At 42.7% G+C, this 17863-nt stretch overlaps 3 protein-coding genes across 5 annotated transcripts; 2 read left to right on the top strand and 1 right to left on the bottom strand.

Moving 5' to 3' along the window:
• The first annotated feature begins 388 nt into the window (after window positions 1-388).
• On the top strand, window positions 389-7458 carry LOC116916794 (cholinesterase). The gene is made up of 10 exons (XM_045169899.1): window positions 389-1037; window positions 2178-2267; window positions 3593-3724; window positions 4220-4373; window positions 4496-4681; window positions 4779-5141; window positions 5227-5556; window positions 5637-5775; window positions 5848-6068; window positions 6259-7458. Exons 1-10 carry the CDS (start codon window positions 933-935, stop codon window positions 6834-6836), a joined length of 2298 nt encoding a protein of 765 aa, XP_045025834.1. The 5' UTR covers window positions 389-932; the 3' UTR covers window positions 6837-7458.
• Window positions 7459-7633: 175 nt separating this feature from the next.
• Window positions 7634-11233, bottom strand: LOC116916630 (transient receptor potential channel pyrexia). Its single transcript, XM_032921907.2, has 3 exons — window positions 9259-11233; window positions 8970-9195; window positions 7634-8889 (listed from the first exon to the last, which is right to left on the bottom strand). Exons 1-3 carry the CDS (start codon window positions 11125-11127, stop codon window positions 7946-7948), a joined length of 3039 nt encoding a protein of 1012 aa, XP_032777798.2. The 5' UTR covers window positions 11128-11233; the 3' UTR covers window positions 7634-7945.
• On the top strand, window positions 10557-17349 carry LOC116916624 (protein Jumonji). Of its 3 annotated transcripts, XR_006643661.1 has the most exons (10): window positions 10557-10694; window positions 11916-12001; window positions 12077-12993; window positions 13094-15363; window positions 15445-15732; window positions 15806-15941; window positions 16034-16199; window positions 16270-16493; window positions 16566-17239; window positions 17311-17349. XR_006643661.1 is itself a non-coding variant. In XM_045169895.1 (9 exons), exons 4-9 carry the CDS (start codon window positions 14788-14790, stop codon window positions 17153-17155), a joined length of 1980 nt encoding a protein of 659 aa, XP_045025830.1. In that variant the 5' UTR covers window positions 10557-10694; window positions 11916-11996; window positions 12077-12993; window positions 13094-14787; the 3' UTR covers window positions 17156-17349. The 3 variants fall into 3 exon arrangements, 2 of the variants coding, with proteins under 2 accessions (XP_045025830.1, XP_032777782.2); XM_045169895.1 differs by having other exon boundaries at window positions 11916-11996; window positions 16566-17349; XM_032921891.2 differs by having other exon boundaries at window positions 16566-17349.
• The last annotated feature ends 514 nt before the right edge of the window (window positions 17350-17863 follow it).

Raw genomic sequence — 17863 nt, 5'->3', positions numbered from 1 at the left:
ATTTTATTTTCATTTTCAACGACGTTTTCCTTCTTTTCATGTCCGTTTTCCGAGTAGCGAATGTAGTTGCAAAAATAGGTCTTTTCAAATTCTACGATAGAACGTAATGCATGGCATAGTGTCACGGAACATGATGTTCAACGTTAAAAACAAGAACGGGAGAAGGGGATTCCGAAAAAAAAATTTTTCACGAATAACGTTCGCAACCTTGTCGCAACCGCTAGCGTGTTTTGTGTGTGTGTGTGTGTCCCTGACTCTCTGCGAGCTTGTGGTACAGAGCGCAAGAGAAGAAAGAGAACCAGCAAGAGAGGGAGGAGGGGTGGGAAAGGGGAGGGAGGAGTGGAGGTTTTTTTAGACGGAATGCACACGCATATAGAAGGCCGCCAACTGGCGAGTGCTATTCAGTCGACTAAAAGACGAGGTGCTGCACAGGTGCGACCCCTTCCGTGCCTTACAACAACAACACAAAAATACCCTTTAATCCGCTATTTATTTATTTTTTTGTACGTGATTTTTTATTGAACCGTTTTTGTTCTTTTTTATCCTTACACCTGGTGATACCAATCCACCTCGCAGTTGAATTTTTCGGGGGGGAGAAGAAAAGTGTTTCAGTTCGCTCACCTTGCATCAACCCCCGTGCACGTCTGCCAAGTTCAACGAACCAAACCCTTTGTTTACTCGTCCCAACTTGTTTAAGCGACATCCGTGCACGTACGTGTGTCCCTGCCAACGGCTAATCTTCGAACTTGACCAAAAAAAAAAAAAAAGCCAAGGTATTTGCCAATTAAAAGGATCGCGTCAAACAGAGAAAAGGGTTGGGAAAAAAAAAAGGAAACAAAAAACTGAAAGTTTTTGTTTTTTCACTTTCGGTGTCTTAAAATAAAACGGCGAAAGAGTAAGTCTTTTTTAGAAAAAGAGAAAATCTGGCCACCATGGGCCGATGGATGCATTTCTGGATGGCCGGCCTCTTCTTCTGGATGAGTGCTAGCTTGGCTCAGGATCCTAGTGTCGTCCTACCCCAGGGCGAGATACGAGGCGTAAGTTGGTTTCTTGATATTTTTTTGTCTTCTTCTTCTTTTTTTTTTTCTTTTCTTGTAGACTTGTCGTCTTTTTAAGGTCTTTTTTAGTTCTTTTTTTTCCTTTTTTTCTTCTATCCTCGTTTCTTTTTTTCTTCTTCGTGTGTGCAGAGATATACAGTTCTCTTTGAGGGTAATAACACGTTGCCAGCGGGGCTAAGAAAACATTCAGGTCATCTCTTGGTCCTTCAGACTGGAATTGCCCGTTCCAGCTGGAGCTCTGCCGGTTGACCCGACTGCTGCATCGTTACATGCGGAAGTCGAATGGTAGTTGGTTGTTGCAGCGTTCACTTTCTAATCATTTTATTTCCAATCGACTCGATTTGGAGCACTGGCCGGCGCCAGTGAATTTCAGTCCGCAGGCCATCGATGAAACGAAAGCTAGTCGACCAAGTCTTTTTGAAAGTTTGTTTTTAAAGCTAAATGAGAGTGAAGTACGTAGGAGAAAGAACAGGTGAAATTAGGGAAAGAGGGGAGCAAAAAAGTATCCACCTTTTTTTAGATCGAGCTACCTGAAAGCCTTTATGTCGTTTACCATAAAATAAAATAAATAAATATAAAAAGAATTGAATTCCGTTTAGTGTTTCCGCTTTTTTCAATACTTGCCAATCCTTTGACAAAAATTGAATGGTTGTCTGCCGAAAGGAAACGACGGAAGGAAAAGCAACACGCATTGTTTTCGAAAGAGAACAAAATATATGGAACAGCCAAAACAGAAAAATACGGTAAATAATTAAAGCGAGTTGAAAGACATTGCGATTGTGCTTCTTATTATCGCGGTTTTGGGTGTGTATATATTCCACGATTGCCCACTCTCTTGAGGTCTGACCATTGGCGGTTCACAATTTCATGTTGTTGTTGTTGTTGTTTTTCCAGTAGCTAACTGTGCAGACGTGGCATGAAGCGAAACGTTAACCACTGCATTCTTCTTTGATGATCTTTCATTTCCTCAAGTATTTCTATAACAAGGCACGACTCGTCCGCTGTCAGAAAGCAAACAGCGGATGGCCAGTGCATGATGTTATTGTTATTTTCGAAATATGACTCACACGTTTGTTTTTCTATTCTTATTTTATTATTTTGTTTTTTTTTTTTTTCTAGGTAAAAAAACCTTCGAATAAGCGTTCTACCGTTGTCGCTTTCCTCGGCATTCCTTATGCTCAGCCGCCTGTAGGACCACTCCGTTTCCGGGTAAACTTATTGCATCACATCAACATTCGTGTCTTCGTCAATTGTTCATAAAACCCTAAGGGTTAGATTCAATGTTACTTCTGCGTATAGGTAGACACAGTGAGAGATAACAGTCCACCTACATATAATGTCTAAGTACTTTAATTAGCCGTGGATGCCGATTATGTTTTTATTTTTATTTTTTTTTTATTGCCGTTGGTTTCTTACCTGAATGGCTCAAGGACTACTAGATATTGGGTCGTCGACCTTGTCCGAGAGTACGGGGTAATCAGACGTCCTTTTCTTCACTGCCGAACAAATTTGAGGGGGAAAAAAAAGGAGAAGGATTTCATGGTTGGAAGATTGAAACCACCTGATTGGGGAAAAGGATTTATGGGCCCGTCTACTTTAGGGGATCCATTAGTCTAAAGTCCCTTGTCGTCATAGGTCCAAAAGGATATAGTTCTGGACGAGGGTAGGTTGGGTCAATCAAACGTCTGTGTGCTAATGGCCATAGAAATCGACATCTTTTTGTGTTAAGTGTCTTTCGTTCTCTTCTCTCCGCGTTCTACTTTTCTCGAGTGTAGAAACGGGTTTTGAATGGAAGGGCACATTTGTCCCTCATCCCAAAGTCCATGGCGTCTCTCAGTAGCAACTACTACGTAAACCCAACGCGTAATCATTTTTGGCCCTGATTGTTTTGGGTTTGACTGAGACGGCGCCGAAACCAAAAACAAATTTCTCTTGTTGGCGCTAGTTTCGTGCTGCGCATTTCACGAAAAATCAAATTTTCATTAATCGTTACGTTCCCCCCTTTTTGTTGTTGTTTGGTACGAATTCTTTTCAGCCAATTTACGTCCATAAAAAATAATAATAATAAAGTCTTACTATGTCAAAGAGAAAGTTACTTGGTAACGAAAGTCGTTGAGAGGAGGTGAGATTGTTGCAGTCACAAGATGGTGGGAGTTGCATTGAAACCAAGAGTCGATAAATCTTTTTGAAACGGCCAGTGAGTATGGCAATGCATTAATGAAGTTAGCGTTTTAGTATTCGATCGTAACCTAGAAACGGCCATTCCTTATATGAGCTGACTGGTTCAAGGTGATAGAAAAGGTGGGGCCTTGCAAAGATGCAAAAGTTTCCAATTCGTTCGGAAAACCCATAAACAAGGAAATATAAATCCACAGGGAAGAGGCTCGGTAAAATCCCGTCCTCGATATCGTCTGCACGAACAAAAATGATGGCCGGTTTTGTTTGCACATGCAACGGGATGGATTTCCCCATGTAGAAAGAATTTCTGGAACTGTTTGAATTCACGCTCTTTTATTTGATTGTTTTTCTACCAGATGCCCGAAGAAATTCAACCGTCAAACAAGGCCATCATCGCCACCCAATTTGGGCCGGCGTGCCCACAGCCTGACATGGATCGATTGAAAACGTCAGAAGATTGTCTTTTCGTGAACGTTTGGGTTCCAGAGGTAAGTTTTTTTATTTTTTTTTTTAAATTTAATTGTTCTCCCCCTCCCCGCTTTTTTTTTTTTTTTTTTACTTCTTTCTTATCGATTGGAGTTGGCATGTTGACAGGGACTGTTCGGCCAATTTCACGAATGTCGTGATAACATGACGTCATTGTGCAAAACTCCGTAAACTCTCCCTTCTTTTCCTTTTCATCTATAATAATTTTTTTTCCCGTTTTGAAACTTTTCTTCTTGTAAATGCTCGTGTTGCATTGCCATTTACTTCCCCAAATCGGGACTGGGGAAATCCAGCGATTTCACTGTCGCCTCCGGGCTGATTTTCACTCTTCCATGACTTTTAGATTTGCAATTCTTGCGTCACTTCTTTTCATTTTTAACCCTCTCCATTCAATGCTTCTTTATTTTTAAATATATATTCTGTCTTTACAATTCCAAGAATATCTAAACATTTTTTTTATTTTCCCACTTTTTTTTTTAATATTTTGTTTCCAAAAGTTACCAGTGGACTTATCGGTCAAGACCTATCCTGTTATTGTGTTCCTGGAGGGTGAAATGTTCATTCAAGGTAATCCTGGCAAGTATCCGGCTGAGGATCTGGCAGCTGAAGGACTTGTCGTCGTCTCCGTTCACTATCGCTTGGGTATTTTCGGTAGGTTGAAAGACAAAAAAAAAAAACAACTGTTGATAATCATTTGTTGAAAAAAAAAATCTGTGTTAACTGGAAAAAAAAAAAAGTTGAATGACAAACCTTTTGTTTTTAAAAAATTCAAGGCTTTTTGTCATTGGAGAGCCCGGAAACACCTGGCAACATGGGCCTCTGGGACCAGCACATGGCCCTCAAATGGGTTCAGAAAAACATAGGCAAATTTGGAGGTGATCCGTCTCGTGTCACGCTTATGGGTCACGGATCGGGAGCAGCCAGTGTTTCCATGCACATGGTTTCCCCAACCTCGAAAGGTATTGTTTAGTTTTTTTTTTTTCCTTTTCCCCATCGGCAATGTTAACGTTTTTTTTATTTCTTTTCATAAAAAAAAAAAAAATACGACAATGATAGGACTATTTGAACGAGTCATAGTCATGTCTGGATCGCTTTTCGCACCATGGGCTATTTCGCATTATCCGAAAGATGCCGCCCAAGCTGTTGCCTATTTACTTGGGTGTCGATCTCACCGTGTCGACGAGCATTTGCTTCACTGTCTGCGAGAGCGTGAAGTGCCCGACATTCTGCAAGCCTTTTCTCGCCATCAGAAAGATCTGAACACCACCGAATTGTTCGGTCCCGTTGTCGACAGTTTCGCGCCGATGGAATCAGCATTTTTTGGCAAAAATCCTCAAGCAACTTTGCAAAAAGGCGATTTCGATAAGAAAATGCGTGTCATGACCGGCGTGGCAGAAAGCGAAGGCGCTGGCATGTTGAGTAAGTCAGACCGTTCCACACAACAACAAAAAACAAAACAAACAAACATTTGCAATTCAAATTTAATTCTTATTCATTTGCTCAGGTATGATTCGTAATTTGGCCCGTCGGACGTACGACGATCTAGTGCATTTGGTTCGGACAGCTTCGATCCCGCGAGCTGTCGACTTTTACGGTTTTCGTACCGCATGGCAAGCTGTCTATCGTACGATTCGTTACCACTATTTCGACAAAGTTGCTGACAAAGATAAAGCCGGCATGTTGCAGCAGCTGCTTCAGTTCTATTCGGAGGCTTACTATAAAGCTCCGCACGATCATTTCGTGACTGGGCTGGTCAGAAATAACGTGCCGACTTACATCTACCGTTACGCCCACGCCACCTCAGATCCGTTCAACAATGTCCTGAATACGACAGGTGTGGATTGATTATTCCATCAATTGTTGATCGATTGGGGCCTGGTTGCTTCTGTGATTACATGAATTGTTTCGTTTCAGGAGCTCCTCATGGCTCAGAATTGCTGTACTTGTTCGGTCCCACCGTCTACCGTCAAGAGATTGGGGTAGGTTTCAGCCGACAGGACGAGGCCGTCAGTGACTTGATGAAACGTGCCTGGCTCGAATTCGCTTCTTTGGGGTAAGTTTTCAACGATCACGAAGTGTGTGTACGGGCCGCAATTGTTATGCGATGAATGTCGTGTTATTGCAGAGACCCCACGCCGTCACAGTTTGGATTCAAATGGGAACCGTCAACTAAAGATGAACTGAAAAACTACGAAATTCGCGAACAGCTGGCTCGTGTACCTTACCCACGACACAAAGTGGAATTCTGGAACGAGTTTTTACCGTCATTGGAACGAGCTGCGCGTGGAGAAGAAGACGTTGCCAATCCTACCAACAGGCCCCCATTCGACAGCCGATTCCGTGGCGGTAATTTCATTTTGCTATCCTTTGGCATGTTCAAATTGACTTGAATTTCTCATTTGTGTGTGTGTGATTGAAGATCCGACACAGCCGTACCAGTCGATCATGTGGGTGCTGATTGCAGCCATTTCCGTCCTGTTGGTGGCGTTTATCTTGAGCTTGGCCAGCATGAGACGCAAAACGCCCCTCGTCTGAGGACTTGCCGGCAGAACTATCAAATATCGCACCAGTGCAACGCCACCATCACAATCACCCACATCATCACCTCCACCGCCCGTCTATCATGTCCATCCTCCATCACCACCATTGTCGCAATATTACTTCAACCATTCCGATCAAGCGCCGTCTCGCCGTCTTCCTTCGCTGGAGAAGAGATGCACCATTCGATCGAGGAACAATCGACGCCTTCACGACCGTTTAAGCGATCGCTTTACCCTCAGTTATCATAGCGATGATGACTGCTATTGGGTCAATCCCGTTCAGCGCTGCGACACCGTCAAAGCGGGACGCACATGCTGGCTGCAGCTGGAGGAGCAAGCCAAAATGGCTCGTCTGAGAAAGAGGAGACTGAACGACAATCCGCAAATTCGTTTGGCCAACATTCTGCATTCATCGCTGGGCGCACTCCCGCCGGGCCAGGTACAGGTGTCTCTACGTCGTCGTCGGTCGGTATCCCGTTTAGCCTACTGCTATCAATCGCAGCCCGACTTGCGTTGTCGTTCGGCCGCCTTCCCGCACGCGGATAACAATGAGCTCATCCTGACTGCATTGTGACTGACAGAGATATAGTTCAAGTTTGACGGATTCCTACATTGTGTTATACCGTTTTCCTGCCATGAAGAAGAATTGAGTTTGTTATCAACCCGATTTGCAGTGCTGTTGTTGGGAGTCTGAGAACAGCACGCACAAAAAAAAAAAAAAAAAAAATCGCAAAACTATTAAATAATTAAGGTTATTGAAGTGCCAGTGCTTTCTGCATTTGTTTTTGTTTGTTTTCTTTTCTTTTTGAGTTTCGAGATCGACACACTTCCCAATCTTTTACTATACGTCTATCATTTTTAACACGCACCTTCTCCCTTACACACGAGGCACTAACATTGAATAGTAGTTCTGTCGGCTGATAGCCTACATTTAACAATTTTTGATATACTTGATGTACGTGTTCTTTTCTTTAATGTATGCGACTGTGACACTTTTTAGTTTGGTTTTCAAATTTCCGCGCAAGTTTGTACAAGGAGTCGTTGTTTTGTTGTGAATGTGACGAATGCCGCTGTATGCCATGCAAGTTGATCAGCGTCCAGAACCGGACATGTTGTTGTACGCGTCGAATTGGAATCAATGCCCTCTCCTTTTTTTTTTTTAGCCTTACTGTAACAATACATTCATTTTTGTTCCACATTTTGTCTTGTCGATTGAAAGAGGTCACCAATTCAAACTGGATTGGATCAGACAGGAAATCTCTGGTAGCCACGGTGAGTTGGAAATCAAGAATGCAGAGAAGGTAAAATGCACATGATACAAGAACTGTGCTTGTTCGAAGAATGGATCATACTGTGATGTTCATTCTTTCATCGGATTACAATCAAATCTTGTATTTCTTAGCTTTCTTGATTGGGGATACATGTTTGTAGCAGATACTCTGCCAACGTCGTTTAAAAGAACAAAGATGAACGAAAATTATTGCTTGAACGGCAGAAATTTATGCTTGGTACAAAGTTAGTTAAATTACCCAACTAAAAGAGGGGCATTGCATAGCTAAATAGCTCAAATATATCAAAGCCACACATAAATGTCACTTGAAAATCCACTATACAAAATGCGGCAAGTAATATTCAAGCAACGCTTGAAAAACGGTATTAGTCTAACCACAGAACGTGATAGAGTTAAATCAAAATTCCTTTACTTTTCTTCCCTTTGAAATACTTTTGTTTAGAAATTATGGCTAGAAAGTCCAGGGGAATTTGCATTGTGTTGCTGTCCGCCGGGGAGGGACCCGGTGGTAATGGCCTCTCCGTTAGTATTCCGATCAACGTGTCTAACTGTTTTTTCGTGGAAATCCATTGATTCTCTAGTTTAGACAATCGATTTTCCACCGAACTATTCATGAGGACTATCTGCGACACGCAATTGTGGCACAGTCGATGCACATTTTGCATCAACTCATCGAATAATTCTTCAGTCAGAGGAGCCGACTGATTCGTATTACTGCGATGAAGCTCACGATAGGATTTCTTGTGTGGTTTAGCCAACAGAATTTTCAAAATATTGTCTTTGATGTCCGGAGGAAAACGATTGTCACGCGGATCGTTAGGTCGGACAGTGTACAGTCGGTGGTGAGTAGGAGGCACAACGAGAATTTTTCTCTGTATAAATTTTCTAGCTCGTGTGTCAAACCAGCACGGCAGTTGATTCAACCAAGGAGAAAAAACAATGCTTTCCATACGAGCAATCAGTCGTGTTTGCCTGACTAAGCGATCCAATCCAGCCGATTTGCGAAGGCCTTGAATGTCGGAGACGGCCAAACCAACGAGTAAGTTCATCAGCACGACGACAACGAAAAGAAGAAAGGCTAAGAAGACCACAAGTGTGGTGATTGGATAAATAGGTCTATAACCATCGTCGTAAAAGTATTTGCTGTACTCGAGCTCTCCTGTCATCATCACGACTGTGGTTACCAAAGAATACGGTAGAAGTGCAAGAGATTTTGTTTCAGGGTAGAGAACGGATAATCCTAAAGAGAAACCAATAATCAAACTCATATAGGCCGTTAGGAACTTGGCGATATTGGCAGCAACGGTGGTGAACATTTGCACGTAGAGTCCAAACACTGTTGAGAAAAAAAGAAAAAAAAAAATGGTGTAAACGTGTGATATACGTAATGAATCATTCAAGTTGTTTGGTGCTAACCTGGGAATCTTCCAACGTGCATCATGAGTTCCATCCAAGCCACTACTATAATTATTGCAGCCATATGTTGTTGCCAGTCTCCGTGGTTCAAATTCTTGGGCAGATTGATGGCCACAACACCGATAATGAGGAAGCACTGTATGTAGTTTTCAGAGCTGCGAACATATTCGCTTGGCGTTTGAAGCAGCTGGAAGAATTCTTTTCCTAACGATAGAGCTCCAAAAGCCTTATAACGGTTAGAATTATTAGGAATGATATAGTGTTTGATATATGCACCGTACATTATTACCAAATTCAAGTATTTAAAAGCGTCTTGTAACCACAACGGCCATTGAGGATATAGACAATGGGTTGAATCCCACATTACATCCGATTCATTGTTCAATGGCGGTTGCTGGTTATTGGCTACTGAACAGTTGCGGTTGCGATGGACGACGTAGATTGAAAGGATGTTGGCACTCAGAGAGAGGACAAAAACGGCGTGAAAAAGAAGAGAAACGATGAAAAGCGAGCGAATCTTGAACCATTTCAAGTGCAAAAAGGCTCTTATAATCGGATGCTGAAGAATGTGTCTCTGTCCGGCTGCCACTAGAGTAATCAAAAATCCCGTTTCACCGAGACGTTGTTGATCTCCTCCGGGCACGATAACGTTGAAATCCAAATGCAGTTCGCAATCGGGGTCAAGTGGATCGTGATCTGCCACTATCACAGCGGAATCGAGTCGACGGGGAATAGTGGCAAGAACGTCCGGAGTTCGTCGAACCAGAAAGTCCAGAGCAGAGACCCCGCCTTTTGTTTTGGCTGACAGATCTGCTCCAGCTTGAACGAGGACTGTAGCAGCCTTGGAATTCTCATTGATGGCTGCAAGATGAAGAGGTGTGCAACCGAAATTGTCACGCCCGTTTATATCAGCTCCCGCAGTGATCAAAAGATGCACAATATCAGTGGAACGTGAGGTTTTAATGATAGCGCTGTGTAGTGGAGATTTGAGCTCGTTATCACAAATGTCGTGCCTCGCTCCGGCTTCTAGCAGTGCTGCGACAGATTCAACTGATTGTGATAAAGTAGCCAAATGTAGAGGAGTTTGGCCGCGAAAATTAACGGTGTTACAATCTGCTTTGGCATTCAGTAACAAATGAATGCAACCAGAGTTTCCACGCTCCGCTGCCAAATGCAAGGCACTCATTCGTTCACGACCGAACAGTACACGAATGTCTGCCTTTTTCTGCAAGAGCAGCTCCATCAAATCTGTGTCTCCTTGAGTTGCTGCTACGTGTATCGGTGCTTCGCTATACGCCTGCGGACTGTTGACAGCAGCTCCGGCTTCAAGTAAATGGATTGCGCAAGTGGCACTACGGGCCCGAACGGCCCAAACGAGAGGCGTCGAACTGTCGGGATATTTGGGGTCGGCTAAACCAGCATTGACATCCGCACCGGCGTGAAGCAGAACTTTAACCGCATCAGCGTTTCCTGCGGCTGCGGCACAAATCAACGGAGTAGCAACTCCGAGTTTATCCCAAGGATTGATTTCAGCACCGTATTCTCTCAGTGAAATTATACAGTCGGCTGCTGCCACAGCCGAAGAACTGGCAGCATAATGTAGTGCTGTTCTCTGCTCGCAATCTGCAGCTTTGGGGCTAGCTCCGTGCTGAAGAAAAAACCGTAACATCGCAATGTTGGTCGTCATTGAAGCGTACAGGATTGCTGCATTGTAACAGGAAGAAGGTAATTCACACCAATTGCGTGACTGTTCAGTTGATCCTAGTATGGTTTTGATGTGGACTGAGCTCGCTTCTTGGTTACTCAGTAATTCGTCTATACTGTTCTTAAGTTGATCCTCTGTCCAAACAGAGGAACCGCTGAGCCATAAAGATGGTTCTCCAGCCTGAATAGTGCAATTCTTCAATTCTGTGCGACTAGTATTCGATTCGCTGGATATGCTAAAAGTCGGATCGTCCACCGCGGTATCGAAATGATTAGGACTGCAAGTTGCGCCATTTGTGGTTGTCCATGGCTTTCGACGATCTTGAAATGCTTGACGATTAGCATACTTTCGAACTTTTGCACGACCGCTTCTCGTTCGAAAGTCTTTGTTATCCCGTCTCTCTTCACTGCACTTTTGATCACTGAGTGTGCTGGGCATGTCATATTTCCCCATTTTAGAAAATGTGGAAGTACAACAACAACAACAAAAAAATGAATACTCCACTCAGACAGCCACCGCACGATAGAGGAAGAGAACCCAAATGTGAACTGGTATAGGCTTCGTCTAACGAACTAATGGCCCCTCCCTTCTTATCCGTCTCTCACTCCTCTTCCTTCAGTTTTTTTTTTCTCTGTCTATGACTGCAACACCGTCTGTTTATTTTTTAAGACGCCCCAAGAAGCGGTCGTAGGCTTGCAATGAAATTGACCCCAATTCATCAGATAGGCTACACATTGGCAACTCACAAACGGGCATTTTACTACACGAAGAAATTCCATGAGTCATTTCGCATCCAGAGATCTAAACAATAACCACACATTCTCTCTTTTTTTTTTACTAAATTCTTCTAAACACGAGGAGCTTGTTACTCACGTTTTCGGCAGCAAGGTTCTCGGTGGAAGAAAACTGCCAAACAAAGGAAATAGAAATACAGGAAATGGATTCGCAAACGATTGTGGTTTACAAAATTCATATTTCGTGAAAGGGAAATAATAAAGACAAAAGTCGCTACTTGGTAGATTTTATTTTCTTACTCTTATTTTACGGTCCAAAGTCAATTGCTTTACGTGCTCTCTAAGAATAGCACGCTAATCGTTCGTCCACAGCAGCACAAGTTAATTGCTACGTGGGTTTCTTTGCAGCAATTTTTGCGTTCTGTTTTCATTGCCATTTTTTTTGTTGTTGTTCACCTCCATTTTTAAAAAGAACATTTAAGTCTCATCTAGTTTCGTGATTCATAGGTTTACGAAGTACGATGGCTGTTTCAAAAACGTAGCGTTATGATGAATGGAAATTTCAACGCGATTTTCTACCTCAACGTGGTAAGGTATGATTGAGTTTTGCTCATCTATCTTATTTTGACATTAAACATTGGCTGATTCTAATTGTTTACTTTTCTCAGACGGGCAACCAACCTAGTTTCCCTCGTCGGTGGCGCATTTGCACCGAGAAAGTAACACCAAATGTTTACCAGACTTTGCTCTCCGGATGTATTTACGGATTGCATCAATCGGCTAGCTCTGGTAACTGTTGAACTTCAGTGGCCGGCGATTGATCCAACGACCTGAAATAAACGTCTTTCAGGGCATGAAGGATGGAATGTGTTAGTTCCATGATGCGACGTTGTTGACTGCACCGAATTGTTGTGTTGTTGCTGGTCTCGCAAACCGTCGTTTTTTTCTTTTCGCAGTAGCATGAAGAACGTAGGGATTTCCGAAATGCAACGAGACTAAGGCGAAGCCCAGTCAGATCCAAACAACCGCCATAAAGTAAATCGCGCAAGGCCAGGGGGGAAAAACATTGTGATACTACTATTCAGTAGTCGGGGTTCGTAATCGGGTTTTGTAGCCGATTTTTCCATCGCATTTAGACCCGAAAGCCGCTCGAATGCCCATGGGTAGAAAAAAAAATGCTCCGAAACCGGCAGAATCTCATCGAAAATCAAAAAAACAAAACCAGTCGGCAAAAAAGCTACCCAGTTCACGCGGGAGCTGATCCCTAAATTGGTTTGTAGGAATGGGTGGCGGTTGATTTACTGGCAGAAGCGAAGCGGCAACGTCGGCAGAACTACTTTGTTTATGCGTTGGGCCGTATGGAACCGCCAAGTCGCGCGTAAACTCACTGACATAAAAACTTCACCTAGTTTTCCAATATATCTAGTACTGGTGTATTCGAATGTTGGCATGAAAGTTTTTTCAGTTTAAGATGTTCGATCTTGTCTTTTGTGGAAATTAATTTTATACTTGTCATTATGCTGCTGAAAAAGAAAACAAAGGTGGCAGAGCTGAGAGAGTCTGGTGGGATGACAGAAGAGAGAAAGTACGTTTTGATTTTGCTATATATTGTCTGCCTTAACATCAGTTGTCCCATTTAAGACATATTTCCCAATATCTAAAATTTCTTTGTTTTCTCTTTCTAGACCCAAAGTTCATGCACAAAGAAAATTTGCTCAAGGAAGCCCAAATTTCACCCTTTTAAAAGATAGAGAAAAGGAAAGTGGATCAACATACCAAACAAATCAATCAACTGCACCAGGCTCTACATATAATGACCCAGCAAATTATGTTGTTCCAGACGTTTGCCCCAAGACTGAAGATTTTTTAGAATTTTTGTGTTTTCGAAGCTGCCCAAGTTTTCTTCCAGCTTCCTTAAACTATTTTGGGGATCCTGTATACCATAACTTTCCTAATGGGGTCCCCTCTTCAGAGCATGGCATTTCATCTGGAAGCACAATTACCAAGCAAGAAATTTGCAGCAAAGTTGATCTGAAACAGGCAGAAGCCAAATTGCCAATGGCTTCCAAATCAAAGCCACCTAAACAAACATCACAAGTAAAGAAAATATCTAGTGTTAATAAAACAAAAATCTCAGTTGGCCGGATTCATTCCAGCTTTCGCAAAACTATCGTCAATTCCGGAATAATGACTCGTATGGGTCGTATGAAATCTTGCACAGATCTTTCGGCTTCCAAATCCTCGAGAATCCTAACTCATAAAAATAAAAAGGTTCATAAAGCAAGTCCCTTGCCGAAGAGAGTATCCACCCGTTCGCAGTTACGAAATGCAAAATTTCAGTCCAGTTCGAGTTCAGCATCCTCTAACGACGGTTCAGACTCGGATGCAGATAGTTTAGATGAGACAACTCCATTTTCTGCAACTGTGAAAAGAAGAAAACTACCGCAAAACAATCGTACCTTATCCGCCAAGAAAATAACATCAAAATTAGAACCAGTGACAATAAAACCCCGAATACGTAACAAGGTGGAGAATTCCAGCATCCCCGTAAGCAAGAATACTCGCCAATCATTAAAAACTGTGGTAGCACCTAATCATCCGTCAAGAAAAGCTTCAAAAGACCCTGCCAAAGCCGAATCTGTTCAGTTACAAGGAAAGCCATTGGATTCGGAATCAAAACGCTCTTCTGTTAACGAGAAGTCAAAAGTCTCATCTATCAAGGAAAATTCGAAAACATCGATCGTGAAGGAAAAAACCAAAAACCTGGTATCGGGTTCTGATACAGCTAAAACGAATGTAGCAGCAAAACAGACTCGAGAATCATCTAAAAAACTAAAGAACCCCCCAGTCATTGCCTCACCAACGCGACGTCCATCACGACGAACTAAAGAAGCTGCGACATTCTTTATGACGCTTATCGGTCAGGAAGAAGAATTTTATTCATCCGAACTAGACGATCACAACATACTTCAATATTTGAAGGACGAGGAGAAATCGCCTCCTAAGAAGAAAAGTCGAATTCCTGTTGAACGCAATCCTAAACCACCTCCCTTCGTCGCCTCCTGTTGTTCGGGGAAAAAGAAACAGCGTTGAATTGTCAACCAGTCGTGCAAAACGTCGATCAACTATCCTGCAAGAAGCAGCCAAGCGCTTCACAGAGTCGCAGAGTTCCGATAGCGACAGTTCCGATTCCGAAAAGGGCGATTCATCATGCTCACTCTCTTCTTCTTTGCGTTCTTCATCTTCATTATCCTCTTCGTCAAGCGAAGAAGATGCACCTGTTCGCAGTATTAGGACTCGATCATTTGATCCTACTCGCTCCTCCAAAACTGCGTCTAGCAAAACAAAAAAAGACGACATTCAAGGTGCACGAGCGATTATGACGAGGAAGAAATCATTGAACCAAGCCCAGGAAACAAATACAAAAAGGCCAGCGCGATTGGAAATCAAGAATACTAAAACCACCAACGTAGTAAAATCTGAGGCCAACGGCCGCAAGCGTTCTACCAATATCAAGAGGACGGTGGAAACTCCCCCATTAAATTATGACCTGAGTTCGTTGATCGATGCACCCGTCTTCCATCCGGACGAAAAAGAGTTTAATGACCCCATCGAATATTTAGAGAAAATTCAACATGAATGTGAGCGCTTTGGCATCTGCCGCATAGTTCCTCCAGCTTCATTCAAACCCGAGTGCCAAGTAGCAGATGGAATGCGTTTTACTGCTAACAACCAATATGTTCATCGAATGTTTCGCCGGAGAGGCACAAACTCGTGTATTTTAGAAGCCATTCACCGTCATCTTAGAGAACTCAACATAAATTACCAACCACCCCCTTGCATTGGTGGCATCGAAGTAGATCTCCCTGGCTTGTATGAAGCTGTCCAAGATTTAGGAGGTCCAGGTCACGTCCTCGAGAACAATTTGTGGTCTAAAGTTGCAGATACATTGAAAGTAATCCACATCTCAATCCAATCGTCTTTTGTAACTTTTAACAAAAATAATTTTTTTTTTTGCTTCAATTTCCAACCCCAGATTCCTCAAGGTGCCCATGATCGTTTTTCAAAATTGGACTCCATCTATTGCAAGTACCTGCTCCCATATGCGACTCTGTCGGACGAAGAGCGCAAAAAACTTATGCACAAGATCGAATCCCAGAAGAACCGACATTTAACTGATGACGAAGATGAAAACGAATGCGTCGTTAAGGGCAGCAGTATGCCATTGAGTACGTTTTATCGCATTGCGCGCAATACTTTATCGGTTTGGTTTCCCAATACTAATTCATCAGCCACCGACGCATCGGATTTAGACCCAGCGCAGGTAAAAAATAAAAAAACGAAGCATAATTTCTAAGCAAAGCTGAATTTTTAAGCAGAGAGGATTATTATTGCAGGTCGAAGCCGCTTATTGGAAGCTAGTCACAAAACGTGTTGCACATGTGCGTGTCCATTCTGGTAACATCGATTCAGGCCAGTCTGGTTATGGATTTCCTTGTAACAAGACATCTAGACATCCATGGAACCTGAAAGGTATTTTTCGTTTTAAAAAAATGAGCCAGAGCGATGCGAGTATCACCCCACATAATTTTCCTCTTTTTTATTTTTTTTTATGTATTGTGTAGTGTTGACCAACAATAATGGCTCGGTTTTGCGCAGTCTTGGTCCTGTTCCGGGCTGCACTGTTCCCACGCTACATGTCAGTATGCTTTTCAGTGCCTCGTGTTGGTACCGTGACCCTCATGGCCTGCCATGGATTGATTATTTGCACACTGGAGCAGATAAGATATGGTACGATAGTGATCTGCTAGTCTAATCATAACGTTATGTGTGTTCTAAAGACAATTTCATGCTATTTCAGGTACGGAGTGCCTTCACTACAAGAGAGTGTTTTACACCAAGCCATGAATAAGCTTGTTCCGGATCTCGTAAAGGGTGACAAATCCGTCTGGTTGTCTTCGGATACTGTCATGGTTCCTCCTACGATGTTAGCCGATCAGAAAGTCAGTCTGAGTCGCACCATACAAAAGTCTGGCCAGTTTGTTGTCGTATGGCCACGAGCGTTTACTTCTTCGCTGTCTACAGGTATAGTTAGAGTGTACAAAAATCTTATTTAATAAATGGAATTTTTTTAAATGATTGCCTGTTGACTTGCAGGTTATAGCGTTTCAGAAAGCGTCTGCTTCGCTCCTATGGATTGGCTTCCCATTGGGGACGCTTGTTTCAAAGAACTCAGAATCAACAACGAACCAACTGTTTTCTCTTTGCAGCAGTTACTTTGGAGTATTGCTCATGACAGCCGCTCAACTGTCAACGTCTTGAAACGTGTCCTACCCATATTGAAACCGGACGTTGACGAAGAAATTCAACTGCGATCCAGTCTAAGGGACTTTGGTGTTCAACAGTGGCGAAAGTTGCCAGTTACATCTGAGCCGAGCTCGAAAGATGGGAAAAAGCGACGGCAGACTTCTGTCACTGATGACGGAGAAATGGAGTGCGAAATATGCCAAGCTAGTCTCTTCTTTTCGCGAGCTGAATGCCATTCCAAAGCAGATTCACCTGTAACTTGGTGTCTGATGCATGCTCTTAAGAAAATCAAAGACCACCCACGAGTCACGCAGCATATTAGGGTGTTCTACGTTCACGATGAAGCAGAGCTTCGTAAAACAGTGCAAAGTCTGCAAGATCACATCAAAAGTAAAGCCTTGCGAAGGGCGCCGGCGCATCACCGAAGCTCGACTTTGTAATGAAAATAAGCTCCCGAATAGATTTTATGGATTTACTAATCAAACTTTCAAGCAATTGGTTTACAAATTACAATTGCCAAGTGTGTAAGTATTTAACCTCAGGAATTTAAAAACAGAAACTCGTTTGTAATAATTTCCTTGAAATGTGTAACTAGATTTTTAATAAAAAGACATCCGGGGAAACCGAAGTGTAACGAATGTCTCGTCGTCTTCTTCAACATTAGACTTCTCTTGAATTTACAGAAAACAGAAAATGTTAGTTATACTTAAAGTTCCAGTGTTGTAGGTAAATGCTGTTTGGGTCTAAAATACGAGGGTACAATTTAAAAGTTACCATTTGACTTCCAGCCAAGAAACAAGCGAAGTATATGCGGTCCCTTTACGGGAAAAAAGGTCCTGTTTGGTCAATCAAATAACTTGACGCCGCTTGACTTGTTAGTAGTTAACTTCGTTGGTAAGTGAATCACGCTTCTTTTTTTTTTAGATTTGGCGCCCCTTAAGCCGCCATGTTTTAAGATGGCTCCGGCTCCTAACCGTTTACACCGAACCGAACTGAATCCCTTGACACGTACGTACCCGGGTTGTAACCGATTGACCATCTTTCAGGTTGACCGGTGCGGTGTAATAGGTTACATTATCGGGGATGATATCTAAACTTGATTGATGTACCAACACACTTGACTTTATCTTCTTAATTGAATTCAGAAG

This window comes from Daphnia magna, linkage group LG2, assembly GCF_020631705.1.
Source record: "Daphnia magna isolate NIES linkage group LG2, ASM2063170v1.1, whole genome shotgun sequence".
Taxonomy (NCBI): domain Eukaryota; kingdom Metazoa; phylum Arthropoda; class Branchiopoda; order Diplostraca; family Daphniidae; genus Daphnia; species Daphnia magna.
Note: the sequence above shows the minus strand (reverse complement) of the source record. Positions and strands in the feature narration are given on the sequence as shown.